Source organism: Corythoichthys intestinalis, chromosome 5 (assembly GCF_030265065.1).
Source record: "Corythoichthys intestinalis isolate RoL2023-P3 chromosome 5, ASM3026506v1, whole genome shotgun sequence".
NCBI lineage: Eukaryota > Metazoa > Chordata > Actinopteri > Syngnathiformes > Syngnathidae > Corythoichthys > Corythoichthys intestinalis.
The window spans coordinates 55,320,394-55,335,062 of NC_080399.1; the positions used below are offsets into that span (position 1 = coordinate 55,320,394).

Consider the following 14,669-nt stretch of genomic DNA (forward strand, 5'->3'; position numbering starts at 1 on the left):
TTGACTGATAACTAGATTCATTCAAAAAAATGAAAGTGGTCATTGCACAAACAATGCTTGTATATCAATGCAGCTTTGTCGTAAGATATATTTCAAGGTGGTCTCTGATGATTCTGTTCAAATTGATTGGTAGCAGGCAGTGAAAGCGCTGTCACATATGAAAAGTTGATTGAAAGATTTCCCAGGTTTTTTCTTTTCACACTGATCAATAAGTTGTTCCTCTCCAGTGCATAGTTCACTGTCACATTTACTGTGTTCCCATCCTCTCCTGTCTTTCTTTAAATATCCTTTCCTGTTTTCCTTTCTAAGTCTGAGATTGTCTGATACAAGGACACCCCCATTTTCCATTTTTTCCTCTTGTGTGTCAGTTATTAGCGTAAGAGCGTAGAGGCTTGCGTCTGCTTAATCAGGCTTGTTGAGCATACAGGTTTGATGTGTGTTGTCTCAGTGTTTAATCACCGAGCTGCCTGCTACAGGTTTGATGTGGATGGAGAGTTAATAAAGCAGTATCTTGGGTGCCTTCATCAGCACATCACTTTGTTCTGCCTCTCCTCGTGCCTCTCTAAGACAGACAGCGGCAGTCCCTGCGCAGCAGCTCAAGTATTCTCCTCTTCTCCAAAATTCGTCTCGGTTTCATCTTGATGCCGCTATGTGTATCACCAAGCAATTAGATTCATCACCATTCTTCAGTTTTAACTCTGACATACCTTCACACCATTATTGTCTGTGTGTATTACGAGTGTTCTTGTCCATCATTGTAGATGGTGCAATACATCTTGATACACTGCCAACAGCAGAATAATTTCCCTATTGGTATCACGCCATTCCCAATGGGATATCATAACATTACCAATAAATTATTGTTAACTCACTTTTTAAATATCCTTGATTTCTGTCACATTATTCAATCACATTTTTAGTTAGAGACATTAAGCAACTAAAAGATCAATTGCATGCAGTTCATAGTTAACACTCAATTAATTGCATTTTGTTTTCATTGTTTCCTTGTTGTTGTTTCAAAAATGATTATATATTTCAAGTTTTACATATACACCTATTAGCACAGGAGTTGACCAATGTGCTTAACTTACATCATTCAAATTTAAGCCTCATTAAAAACATGATTTGGGCAACTTTACATTTGTATAGATTAATTGAACATTTGATTTTCCCCCAAATAACTTCAAATAAAAGCATGTCCACTCACAGTTCTGAGATCAAAACTTCAAAACACAGGTACTGTGTGGAGTTTCCAGTTTTATTGTTTTGGGTATAAACGAGGGGTGAAAGTGGCTAGAATTTCTTGCCAGAACTGAACTCCCGACGTGAAGGTCGCCACGGAGCCAGAAATGATTGGTTTTTTTTTTGTTTTGTTTTTTGTCAAACCACCTAAAACTACTGAAATGCAAAGAAAACTGTTTTGGCACAGTTATTTCTATAACACATACAAACACAGATTTTCATTCAAAATTGTATTTTTTCAATGATTTGCAAAATAAAAGTTACCAAAAAAGCAATAACCCCAACCTCCATCTCCTAATTTTTATTTTCCCTCATTTCCTCACATACTAAATGCCAAATCTCAATTTTAACTACTTAAGAACATAGGATGTATATTAATTGAAGTTAATGTAAACATTTACTGTGACTTTTTAAAAAAAAAAAAAATAAAATAAAGATATAAGTAACATACATTCAAAAAAATAAGTACAAATGAGTTATATTATGCAGAGTGAAATGGAATATATTTTGAAGATCGCACATTGACTTTTTTAAATCATAAGGAAATAAATAAGTAGCCTAACATAAATGAACAAATATAAGTCCAAAGTGCACATTGACAGCTAAGATGTTCTGAACCTCCCCATCAGAGCAAATAAAACTACATATGATAAATAAGCCTCCTTAACTCTTGCCTTGCTCTTAAAGATTTGATCCATTTTCAGTTGCATTGCCCTTTTTTTGTCGCATCAATTCAACAACAATTTTTTTTTTTTTTTTGTTGCTGTTCCAGAAAACATGCACATTTGAACCAATCAGAGCTAACTATCTTTTCCAATTGAACGGATAAATGAGTCCATGCGTTTTGCTTTGCTGCGTGCATTTGCACATTGACGTGACTCATCATCATCAGACTCAGACAACTGCAGCAGCTGGGGAAACCTCCATAACGTCCGTGGAATAAAAATAAATATCTGTGGAAATGGATTAAGCTACACAAGCACTTTATTATGCTTGTCGTTAACACTTGTGTATGCAAATCTGATGTGGGTATATTGTTTTCTTCTTGGAGATGAAATGCACGTGTAGCAATTTAGCAAATTTTTTTTTGTAACATGGCGTTTTGACAGTTGCCGTCATATTTTCGGAATCAAAGCACAGTGTACCAGAACAGCATTCAGGCCCTGAATGTTATACCGGAACTGCGTTCTGACCCGGAATCTTATACCGGAACGGCGTTCCTGACCGTTCTGGCCCATTTTCACCCCTGGTATAAACTGAAACACTTTTATTTCAAATATTTTTATTTTATATATTTTACAGTTTTATATAAAGTATATCACAAAAGTGAGTACACCCCTCACATTTCTGCAAATATTTAGGTATATCTTTTCATGGGACAACACGGACAAAATGACACTTTGACACAATGAAAAGCAGTCTGTGTGCAGGTTATATACCGTAATTTCCCGAATATAAGGCGCACCCGTGAATAACGCGCACCCCAAATTTACTTGTAAAATCTAGGGGAAATTATTGTACCCGTGTATAACGCGCACCATAATTTTAGCACCAATAAATAGAAGAATACAAGAAAACAGAGCTCGTGGACGGATACAGAAATGTCTTTTTACTGACTGGTAAAACACAGCACAAGCATAGCACATTGGTAGTTCAAAACATTACCGTAAACTGACAATATGTACGGTAATAATACGATCTGATAACTTCTTCAACTTACCAGAATCCAGGAGAAAACAAAACAGATGTGACTTTTCTTTTAAAGACTGCTCTATAACTTGCTCGTTTCATCATGATGAATAAACGTTTCCTCCATGGATTGATACGGTAAAATGAAAGTGAGAACGTAAGTCGGAAATTGGAGAGAGCTCATCGCTGTAGACGCGACAGTAACAATAGGAACTATTGTTATTTGGGTTTGAGTTTCCCAAGGGAAAGATATAGTTGACGGACACAGGAAGTCTATGATGTGTTACGTTTGTTATGGTCCGAGTTGCGCAGCTGCAATAAACGTTGACTCAAATGAGTTAAGAAACTAAATTCTGTGCTTTATGAAGAGTGAAAAAAGCAGAATTTAACACAGACGAAATCAATCGACCGATCAGAGTGAAATATTACCGAAACAAAATGGTGACGTCATGTACCGTAATGGTTGGCAACGGATCGCCGCATACGTTTCTTATATATATGTATATATATATATGTATATATATATATATAAATATATATATATATATTTTTTTTTTTCTGTCTCCATCCCTGTACCCGTGTATAATGCACACCATGACTTTACAAGTTGATTTGGGGGGAAAAAAAGTGCGTTATATTCGGGAAATAATGGTAAAAGAGTTAATTTATTTCCCCTCAAAATACCTCAAAATATAGCCATTAATATCTAAACCCCCCGGCAACAAAAGTAAGTACACCCCTTATTGAAAGTTGTCAATATTAACATGTCAATTGTCAATATCTTGTGTGGCCACCACTATTATCCAGAACTGCCTTTACAGTCCTGGGCATAGAGTTGACCAGAGATTCACAGGTTGCCACTAGAATGCTCTTCCACTCCTCCATGACGACATTGCAGAGCTGCCGGATGTTTGAGACATTGCGCACCTCCACCTTCTGCTTGAGGATGCCCCAAAGATGTTCTATTGGGTTCAAGTCGGGAGACATGCTTGGCCAGTCCGTCACATTTACCCTCAGCCTCTTCAGTAAAGCAGTGGTCATCTTGGAGGTGTGTTTAGGGTCATTATCATGCTGGAACACTGCCCTGTGACCCAGTTTCTGGAGGGAGGGGATCATGCTCTGCAGCAGTATTTCACAGTACATGTTGGAGTTCATGTTTTCCCCAATGGAATGCAACTCTCCAACATCTGCAGCACTCATGCAGCCCCAGACCATGACATTTCCACCACCATGCTTGAGTGTAGGCTTGACACACTTATCTTTGTACTCCTCACCTGGCCGCCACAACACATACTTAAGACCATCAGAAACAAAAAAATTACCGTATTGGCCAGAATATAAGATGGCCCTGATTATAAGTCGACCCCCTCTTTTTCAAGCCTCAAGTTTGAAAAAAGACTTTTTGAACACCAAATTAATTTTATACAGAAAATAATTACAGTACATCTAAAACAAATGATTATAACAATATATTTGAGGGACAAAGTATGTTATTTTGCCTCATTCAAATCTTAATAAGTGCAATCACATTCGTAAATGATTGGCTTCTGGTTTTTGAAATGTAAATAAACCAATCCATTGTGATAAAACAGCAAAATTGCAATAATTGTATTAACCATCAAAGTGAGGTCTAACTGTAACTGTAGTCTTGAAACCAGTCTGAATAAGGAAAAACATTGCAATAAAATAATGCAAACTGGTTAAACTTGAGTAGCTGAGATCTGTCATGACAGAAGATTACTCCTCTAGTTCAGCGTTCGCTTAGTTGATATCTGGCGCCATCTAGCGTGATGAATGGGTATAATGTCTAGACCCCGAAATAAGACGACACCCACTTTTTCAGTCTTATTTCAATGCAAAAAACAACTTCTTATAGTCGGGCCAATACGGTAATCTACGTCTCATCAGACCGTAGGACATGGTTCCAGTAATCCAACTGCTTTGTTGACATGTCTTCAGCAAGCTGTTTGTGGGCTTTGTTGTGTACTGTCTTCAGAAGAGGCTTCCTCATGGGGTGACAGCCATGCACACCAATTTGATGTAGAGTGCGGCGTATGGTCTGAGCACTAACAGGCTGACCCCTCCCCCCAACCTCTTCACTCTCTGCAGCAATGCTGACAGCACTCCTGCGACGATCTTTCAAAGAAAGCATTTGGATGTGACGCTAAGCACGTGCGCTCAGCTTCTTTGGACGACCAACTCGAGGCCTATTCTGAGTGGACCCTGGTTTTTTAAAACGGTGGATGATCTTAGCCACTGTGCTGCAGCTCAGTTTCAGGGTGTTGGCAATCTTATTGTAGCCTTGGCCATCTTCATGTAGCACAACAATACGTCTTTTAAGATCCTCAGAGAGTTCTTTGCCATGTGGTGCCATGTGGTGCCATGTTGGTACTTCAAGTGACCAGTATGAGAGAGTGTGAGACCTGCACTACAAATTTGAACACACCTGCTCCCTATGCCTACCTGGACCTAGTAACACTAACGAGTTACATGACATTTTGGAGGGAAAATGACAAGCAGTACTCAATTTGGACATTTAGGGATGTAGTTTTTAAGAGTTGTGCTCACTTTTGTTGCCAGGGGTTTAGATATTAGTGGCTATATTTTTTTAGATATTTGAGGGGAAGATAAATTAACTCTTTGACTATAATTTCCCGAATATAACGCGCTTTTTCCCCCAAAATCAACTTGTAAAAAAAAATAATAAATGAACTCTATTATATAAACTACACACAGAGTACTTTTCATTGTGTCAGTGTCATTTTGTCAGTGTTGTCCCATAAAAGATACACTTAAATATCTGCAGAAATGCGAGGGTTTACTCACTTTTGTGATACACTGTATGCCGTACGAAAATGTCCAGTTTTGTCCATTTGACCCAGAAGCTTCATAGCTCTTCGATATGCATTTTCGCACATTCCAGTATTTAAAAATTTTTTTTTTAAAGATTTTATTAACTCTCTTTTTTTAATGTTCATTCTTCAAAATTTTCCTCAAAGTTATATTTTCTTGTGATCATTTAAGTTTTGGAATTAGGCAGCTCAAAGCTCTTTTTATGAGCAGCAGATTGTACTTCATTAATTCATAACTCAGAAAGTTCAGTGCCGTTTGATAAATTCAGCACTGTTGATAATACATATGTGCCTTATGTCTTTTTTTGCTCAACGTCCTTCCCCCATCTCTTATAGTTCAGTCCAATTTTCCTGATGGATAAATCATGGAATAACAATTAATATAGCTTTAACATTTGAACTGGCAAATGAAGTGGAAATTGCACCACTTAATCTTTAGAGTGGGCCTCACTATCCTTTTCACCAACTCTCCAAGACACAAGAAGAAGATATTTCTCCTTGGATAAAAGAAGAAAGTTTCTGTACCATTCAATGTCCGAAAGCAGTGATGCAGTGATTGATTCATTAAACCGGAGCGGTAATGAGAAAAGAAACCATAATTCAAACTTACATTTGAAACACAAAATGTAATTGGAATTTTATACAGAGAAGTCCCTTTGTACAATTATGATTAAAGCTAAATTAATTGTATGAAAATGTCCTCATAGATACTGAAAACTCGATAAAGCATCGCTTGGACGGCATGGGCCTAATTCTAAAAATATTATGGATGGCATCGATCTTTTTTTCTTTCTTTCCCGACTATCTTTTTCTCTTATGAAGGTCCAAATCTAGCTATGTTAATTTTATCTGAAATTAGAGTGAACCATGCAGGCGTGGAAGTTGAAATTAGCCTAAAGATGTTTCATTTACAAAGACAGAAACACTTTGTCAGGCAGCGATTGTTTCCAAGCATTATCTCTGCCTGCTTTTAATTGCTTTGCAAGTGAAATTAACAGAATTAGAAAAATTGCCTCTCCCTTTTTCTACGAGCTTCTTCATTCACGGGCATTGTTGTGTGCTTTGTATAGATTATAGACTCCTTTGTTTCGGCATTGTAAATATATACGCCCCAAGTCACGGCTTTAGTTCTGAAACAATCCCTCGATTGGTTTGACACAACCAAGTGAAAATTAATTTACAACCTGTCTGGGTTGAGGCTGAGGGGTGGGGCCAACTAGAAACATGGCTCTCTCTCTCTCTCTGTGAATTGCGCTACATCATGTAAAACCTTGCTCCACTCCTTCTTTCTAGTATTTCATCTTTTCTGTTCTCTGTTGAATAGCTCACGCAATATAAACCCTTTCTTTCTAACTCAAGATCAACACTCCTTTTAAGACGGTTTAATGGTTACCTGGACTTAATCATTCAATTGGTCACCATCTCTTGGTAAATGAAAATGCTGCCTATTATTTCCTGGCAAAAAACCGCCAAACAAAAAAATTGCGACTGACGCTTGAAATACCCAAACAAAGGATGGTTCTGAGCTGCCAATGTACTATTATAAGCAGGCTGATATATTAATCTTAAAGAGGGGGCATTAATAATGAAGACGCCTTTTTCCCCTTTTCATGGATGTAATCTTCAAACAGGCTAAAATAGATCAAAAGTACTGTATAATTACTATGGTCAGCAGGGATTGTGAAATTGTAATTGATATAGATCAGCCCTTCACTAATCACTCTCTTTTAGCTTCAATTTTAGGTATACTGCAATTTGGCTTTAGGTCCCCTTTGGCTTCTGCCATTAATCTTATGGATTAGATCGTTAAGTGGGTCCCTGTCTTGAAACCATTTTTAAACATTAATTCCATTGGCATGCTTTTTTTTTTCTCTTTTGTGCGATTAAATTTGGATTTTTCTTCAATTTTACTAAATCAATGTGACGTATGCTGCGTGTTAATAAAATATTGTCTTTAAAATGTTTGAAGAAAAAAAAATTGAATGCCCCTTGGTTTTTGCACTGTAATTTTAACAGTAATATCCACTATTTTGTTTCGTTTCCAAGGTACTTCCCCTTTACTCCCTTATGTCTGCTGGCAACTTCCATTTTAGAATTTCTCCATTCAAAACAACAGTGGAGCTGGAGTAGCATTACTCATCAAAATCCCTTAAAAAAGAATTTGGAAATACCACATCCATCTGCCGTTATCACGACAGGGGAGGGCAACATGTTCATAAAGTCAGATGTGAAACCAAGCTCGTGCCACCACAAATACTGGGGTTTTTTTGTAGCCAAGTTGCCGCTGTGTTTTGGAAGGTATGTTCTTCCTATCCTATTCAATTCAATTCAATTCAATTTTATTTGTATAGCCCTAGATCACAACAACAATGTCTCAAAGGGCTTTGCAGAGGCAATATGATACACAATCAGAAACAGCAAATGAAGCAACAAAGATGAATAAATAAATTCAAGTCCTAGGTTTCCCTAATCCTTAGACCCTCCATGTCGGCAAGGAAAAACTCCAAAAAAACTCCAGAGTGTTCGGGAGAAAAATGAGAAACCTTGGGGAGTACCACAGTCAGGAGAGATCCACTCCCAGGATGGATAGACAGGAAGCCCCAGAACCGCTAATAGGAATTATTAGGCGAAGTTACAGTCCGTAAAGATGCGGTGGAGTAAAGAAGTGAGAAGCGGTCCATCTAGCCAGATGAGACGGGGGTAGCAACGAGGACGTCCATCCAGCGTGGGGTCCGGAAAGTCAGGAGGCTGCGTCCCCTTTCCCCCCTCCCCAGTGGGGAGGGGGGAAAGGGGACACCGGGTGACTAGTGATGAAGGGACTAGACAACTAGATATTAACATTGGAAAATAGAAATAAAGTAAGATAAGTGGTAGGTCGAGTGAGAAAAAGGAGATAGAACTCAGTGGCTGTACTTCCCCCAGCTTTATAGCTTCTAGTGCAGCTTAGACTAAACTTTGAGTCTACTCCGACTTCAACTAGCCTGACCATAAGCTTTGTTGAATAGGAACGTTTTCAATCTAATCTTAAATGTGCAGACTATCTCGGCTTCTTTAATACTAGCTGGAAGCTGATTCCATAAAACGGGCTTGGTGGCTAAAGGCTCTAGCTCCGACAGTACTTTTAGAAACCCTGGGAACTACCAGTAGTACCTACCTACCTATTTTCATGTGTCCGGTATTCATAAAATAAAGCCAAAATATTGTGCATGTTATTACGATGATTGTAATTATGATGATGTTTCATAGTAATTACTACAACTAATTGGGGGCGGCTGAGAGGCTGGGACAAACAGTGGCTCGCCTCGTGGTGGACAGTCAGCTCGATCCGGGGATCGAACTACGAGCATTTTAACTGCAGCAACTTTAAGATACACTTTTGGAGCTGCAATTAGGGAGGACAGCGGGAGAAAGCCAGTCTGTAGGCCGCCGAGGGTCAGCATAATGTCTGGTCATTTAATGACCTGTTTTGTACACACACCAATCATTTTAAATAAAACAAGAAATTGAATCATGTTGTCCAAATGTTTTATTGTGATCAATACCTGCAATAAAAAAAATTACATACTATTTTTGTTCATATGTACATACCTTGTAGTATTTCCTTGTAACAACAAAATCCCCATCTGTTGGGTTTCTGGGTGAGCGGGGGACCCAAGCGAAGAGATTATAAGCAAAACTGGCAGTGACAACAATTTATAGACAGGTTTGGTAGAACGTATCGAAACAATCAGGTGAGCCTTTGCAGTGGGTGAGCAGATGGCCAAGCAGGCGTTCAGGCAGGCAGGTTTTACAGGATCTAGGGAAGAAAAGAAAAATTAGCTAAATAGCAGATTTTCAGGTTTTCTGACCTAGGCTGGAGTCACAAACTCATTGAGCTGAGTTGTTGATCTGGCCTGCACCTGATCCCAGGCTCACCCATCCGTCCAATCCTTCAATCATGGCAGACACACACACACACTCACACCAGAAGAGGAGCAGGGCTCAGGGGGCAGGATTCCTAACAGCGTCAGCCCTTCTGCATTCGGCAAATGTAATATAATTTGTAATTTCACCTCATTTTGGTCACTCAAGTGGCCGGCGTATCAATCTATACCTCACGTCAACACAGGCTGACAGGTTGTTACAATTTTGTACACGAATGATCAACGAAGTGATCAGAACAATCGTACAATCTCATCAATGTCTCATTTACGTCGTTCTGGATCCATTTTTGGAGATTCCAAGGGTTCCTCTGACTTGATTTTGCAGTTTTAAATTCGTAAACACACTGCTTCCTTCAACCGCAATTCATGTTGTTTTTTCTTAACCGGAAGTTCGGAGCAGACATTTTCCAAGATGGCACTGCCCATATTTTGCGCAGGAAACTTGTCTATATTAGAGTGTCAAGTTATGGTGCCATTCAAATCTAAAAAAAAAACAAATAACCTATTTATTACTTACGATTGATTAATATTAATAACTAATGTAAGTGTAATATATTTCATTTTTCTTTGTTTGCAGGTTCCCTTGGTGAGCTTGATGGCAAGGAGGATAACACACTTGACAACCTGAGCCTCTCGGGAGAGGAGGCGGAGGCATCAGACCCAGATGATTCAGCAGAAGGTGACAGCAGTAGTCCAGCACCCTACACACCCCCTTACAATGAAGGTGAGAGGCTCAGCAAAAGTCAACAAAGCTGGTTCAAATACATCACTTCAGTAGAACCTCATGATACAAGCACAATCCATTTCATGACCAAGCTTGTGACGTGAATGTGCTCGTATTATGAATGTATTTTCTCCATAAAAAAATAACTGAACTCCTGTTAATGCTTGTAAGACTTCCAAGGACACTCCATGTTACCACAATACAATAAGGCATCATTTTTAAGGCTGAATAATCTGAAGGAAAAAAAAAATTATAAGAATTAAAACAATGTTATTTACATACAAGCAGTTACCATTAGGGCTGAAACCTAGCGGCGTAATACTAGTGTAGGCCAGCCGAGCATGAGGAGAGAGAGAACGGGCAACCGTACATACTCCGTAACATCAACTCATTTGCTCCCAGAAACGTATAAATATGTTCTATTTTTAAACGCTTCAATGTCCCAAAAACGTATTTCTAAGTCTTTTGCGGTTTTTTTTATGTTTTTTTTTTTTTTTTTACAAGAAGAATCTATAGCTTGCAATCTATCTGAGAAACAAAAAACAATGCTCCAACCCCATTTTAAAGCAATAAAACTGGCCACTGGAGGGCAGTAGCGCATTTTGTAAAGACCCGCCACCCGATTCAACACTAATTAAAGGCCGGGCAGCACAGTCGGAGCGCTGGCGGCAGTATGCCAGGCGGCGGACGACCGAACAAAACAACCGAGAGGACGCCGGAATGCCAGGCGCTGGACGACGGAGCAAAACGGCTGAGACCACCGTGCAGCGGGCTCGCCAAGCAGACCCCGCAGAGATTAAAAAATAATCCATCTTTGTGAGACAGACAACGATGAGGGAAAAGTTTACACGGCAGACGCGGCAACAACGGCGTCATCTCGGCGACAACAGGCATCATCTCTCAGTAGTCATGTGTAAAACAATTGTTATTTTGCTATCAAAAGCTCTATGTGTCTTGTTCATTATAATATTTTGTAAAAGGAAAACATTATTCAGATGTTTGGGATGTAACTAATGCAAAAAATAGCTGTGTTAAAGTCCAAGTTATGTTTGAAATGTACAGTGCTGCTCAAAAGTTTGTGAACCCCCTCAACATTTTGGAATTTTCTATTATTTCAACCTAATTTCCTAATCAATCAATTCAGTAGTTTTTTTTTTGTTTTTTTAACAGTTGTGTTGTCGAGACTAAATTAAAAAGAGTTTTCATCAACTGATGTAGGTGCAAAATTGAACTGTTTGGTCACAACCAAAACCGCCATGTCTGGCGAAAAGTCAACACTGCATACCACCAAAAGAACCTTCTCCCAACAGTGAAGCATGGAGGTGGGAATGTCAAGATCTGGGCTTGCTTTTCATCCTCAGGACCTGGACAACTCCACATAGTCCAGGGAATCATGAATTCTGAGGAATATTGTCAAATCCTAGAACATAACCTGACGCCATCTGTTTTGAAGTTAAAGCTTGGCAGAAGGTGGATCATGCAACATGATAATGATCCAAAGCATTCCAGCAATACAACCAAGGAATGGCTGAAAAAGAAGAAGATTCGTGTTCTGGACTGGCCCAGTCAAAGTCCTGACCTAAATCCCATTGAAATGCTGTGGCGGGACCTGAAGCGAGCAGTTCATGCCAGACGCCCATCAAACCTCTCTCAACTGACTGCGTTCTGCAAGGAAGAATGGGCAAAAATCCCCCAAAGTAGATGTGAGAGGCTGATTAGTCACTACAGAAACCGTTTGGTTGAGGTAATCTCTGCAAAAGGAGGCGCAATATCCTATTAACTGAAGGGGTTCACATACTTTTGCACACATGATATCTGAGTTTTTCTTAAATCAACCACTTTTGTTAAATAAAGAATGACAATATAACTATTTCTTTTGTTTCAGTCCATTATTTGGAATGTCAGTATTGTGGATTTGGGTATAACTTAACATTTAATAAGGTTATTTTAGTTTTTTTTACAAAAAATCTGACCATCGCTGTGGGGTTCACAAACTTTCGAGCAGCACTGTATGCGTTTACAAAAAGCTCATCTTCCCCGTTTTTTTTTTTATCAGAAATTGGAAAACTGCTCAAACTAAGCTATTTTCTAATGCGGATTTCTAAAGAATGGAAAAAGATATGAACTTACTTTTTTTCTGCTGAAAGAAGAGAGTCTAATCTTTCTTTTGGTGTGTTCCATGTTATTATAGCAATAGAACAGAATTTTCAGTGCGCCTTGCAAAATCAGTCAAAATCGAGAAAAACGGCCGGGAGCAAAGGGCCTTGCTCTGGTGAAAATGGCTGGGAGTGAATGAGTTAAAAGAAATGATTACATCAGTGTTTTTCAACCTTTTTTGAGTCATGGCACGTTTTTACATTGGAATAAAATCTCAAAAATGTTCCAAAATTACTTTCTATACTGTATATTTAATTATTAAATGATTTCTCAGTATTTATACTTACTCAGTGTGAAACTTGAGGCTGTTTTGATAAACACAAAGCCGATATCCTGGCAGGAATCTTCTTCAACAGATCTCAGTCTCTCTCTGTTTTTATCTTGTATAGCAGTTAGGCTTGAAAAACTAAGAATCATCAGGCGGGGACCATGGAGCTTTTCGTGTCGCGTTAAAGAACTGCTCGAATTTCTAGCCATCAGCCACCTTGCTATGCTCGACAATGTATTGGAATAAAATGGGGAGGATTGACAGTTGTCACATAAAGATAGAATGGATCGGCACCTGTCGAGTCTAATCAAATGATGTGCAGTACACGTGCAGGGCTCCACATTGTCACAGACAACAATGTCAATGTTACAAGCAATCTGTTTGTTTACTTTCGTTGACACTAAAATGTGTATAATTCATAGTTCAATGGATAATTTAGCAATCTCTTTTGAAATTCATTCATTAATAGTACAATTCAAATGGTCACTTATCTGCTCAAAGAATAAAGTCCATGATCCATAGTTGTCCACATGAGGCTTCAAAAAACAAAGTAACACTTAACCGTATTTTATGGACATAAGCTGCTACTGTTTTCTCTCTCCGTTTGTACCCTGCTATAAGGAAAATGCTTATTTGTAGAATATTTTGGGCAAATGAGCTTCATATTTTCTCATTAAAATATATATACAGTGCAGAGGTTGGGCTAGACATTTTCGTTGTCTGTCATTTTGACTGACAGGGTCATAAAAATCCGGTCATAGTCTATTTTTACCCGTCACTTAAATTTTTTAAAATGATAATGATGACATATTCAATAGTATTTAGTTTTCATTCATTTTTAATTAATATTGTAACGCTTGCTTGGCGGCGAAAAATTAGACACGGAAGTCGTGGTATTTTTCTCCCTTTTTACTCTGCTTACCGCCAACAACTCCGCCCCCAAAAAAAAGAAGAAAAAAGAAAAAAACGAAGAGGCAACAATATAGACCCCAATCACCAACGTCACACAATGATCTTAATTGTGGTTGTCAGCCCAAAATCTTCTAAATATATATTAAATGCATCTTACCAGATATAAAATGACTACTACATAGTCTGTGGTGATCGTTTGGTGCCCAGATTTCTTGTCGAATTACAGCAGTCCATCTCGCGCTCATCTTCGGGTCTCTCAGAATACGGTAGAACTTCAAGTCTCTCCGTCTATCTTCTCTGTTACAGCAACCAACCGCCACACAAGCCTTCACCATTTTGATTATTAATATTAACGAGCAGAAAAACACGCCGTAATAGGAGGCATGTACGTAGCGGTAATGTGTAAACATGACGAGCTGACACACAATATGGCGGCTCCAGTCAGGGGGGCGGAGTTGTGACGTCATGTGATTGGGGTCTATACACAGGCAGCAATCTTGTCCATCAATTGGATGACGCGCTGGCACACCGGGTGCACCAATAAGAACCTCGCGTTGATGTGTCAATCACGGTGCCACCGCCAGACCCCGGTGACGCTACAATATTCTGACAGAAGAGCCAACGACGTCATGCATTAAGAGAGACAATAGCTAATTAATATGCTAACTCGCCACCCTGTGGTCTGGGGTGTGAATTGCAACCTGTCAAAATGACGGACGGACTTCAGTTTTTTCCGTCACCGTTTTAAAAAACCGGTCAACGACGGAAAATATCCGGTTAACGCGACCCCTGATACAGTGTATCACAAAAGTGAGTACGCGCCTCGCATTTCTGCAGATATTTTAGTATATCTTTTCATGGGACAACACTGACATAATGACACTTTGACACAATGGAAAGTA

At 38.9% G+C, this 14,669-nt stretch overlaps 1 protein-coding gene across 1 annotated transcript in view; it reads left to right on the plus strand.

The window, feature by feature from the left end:
• Positions 1-14,669, plus strand: part of zfpm1 (zinc finger protein, FOG family member 1) — a 225,745-nt gene that overhangs the window by 102,535 nt on the left and 108,541 nt on the right. The window contains exon 2 of the mRNA XM_057835896.1: positions 10,284-10,430. Coding sequence (XP_057691879.1) covers positions 10,284-10,430 — 147 coding nt within the window. The remainder of the gene's footprint in view (positions 1-10,283; positions 10,431-14,669) is intronic.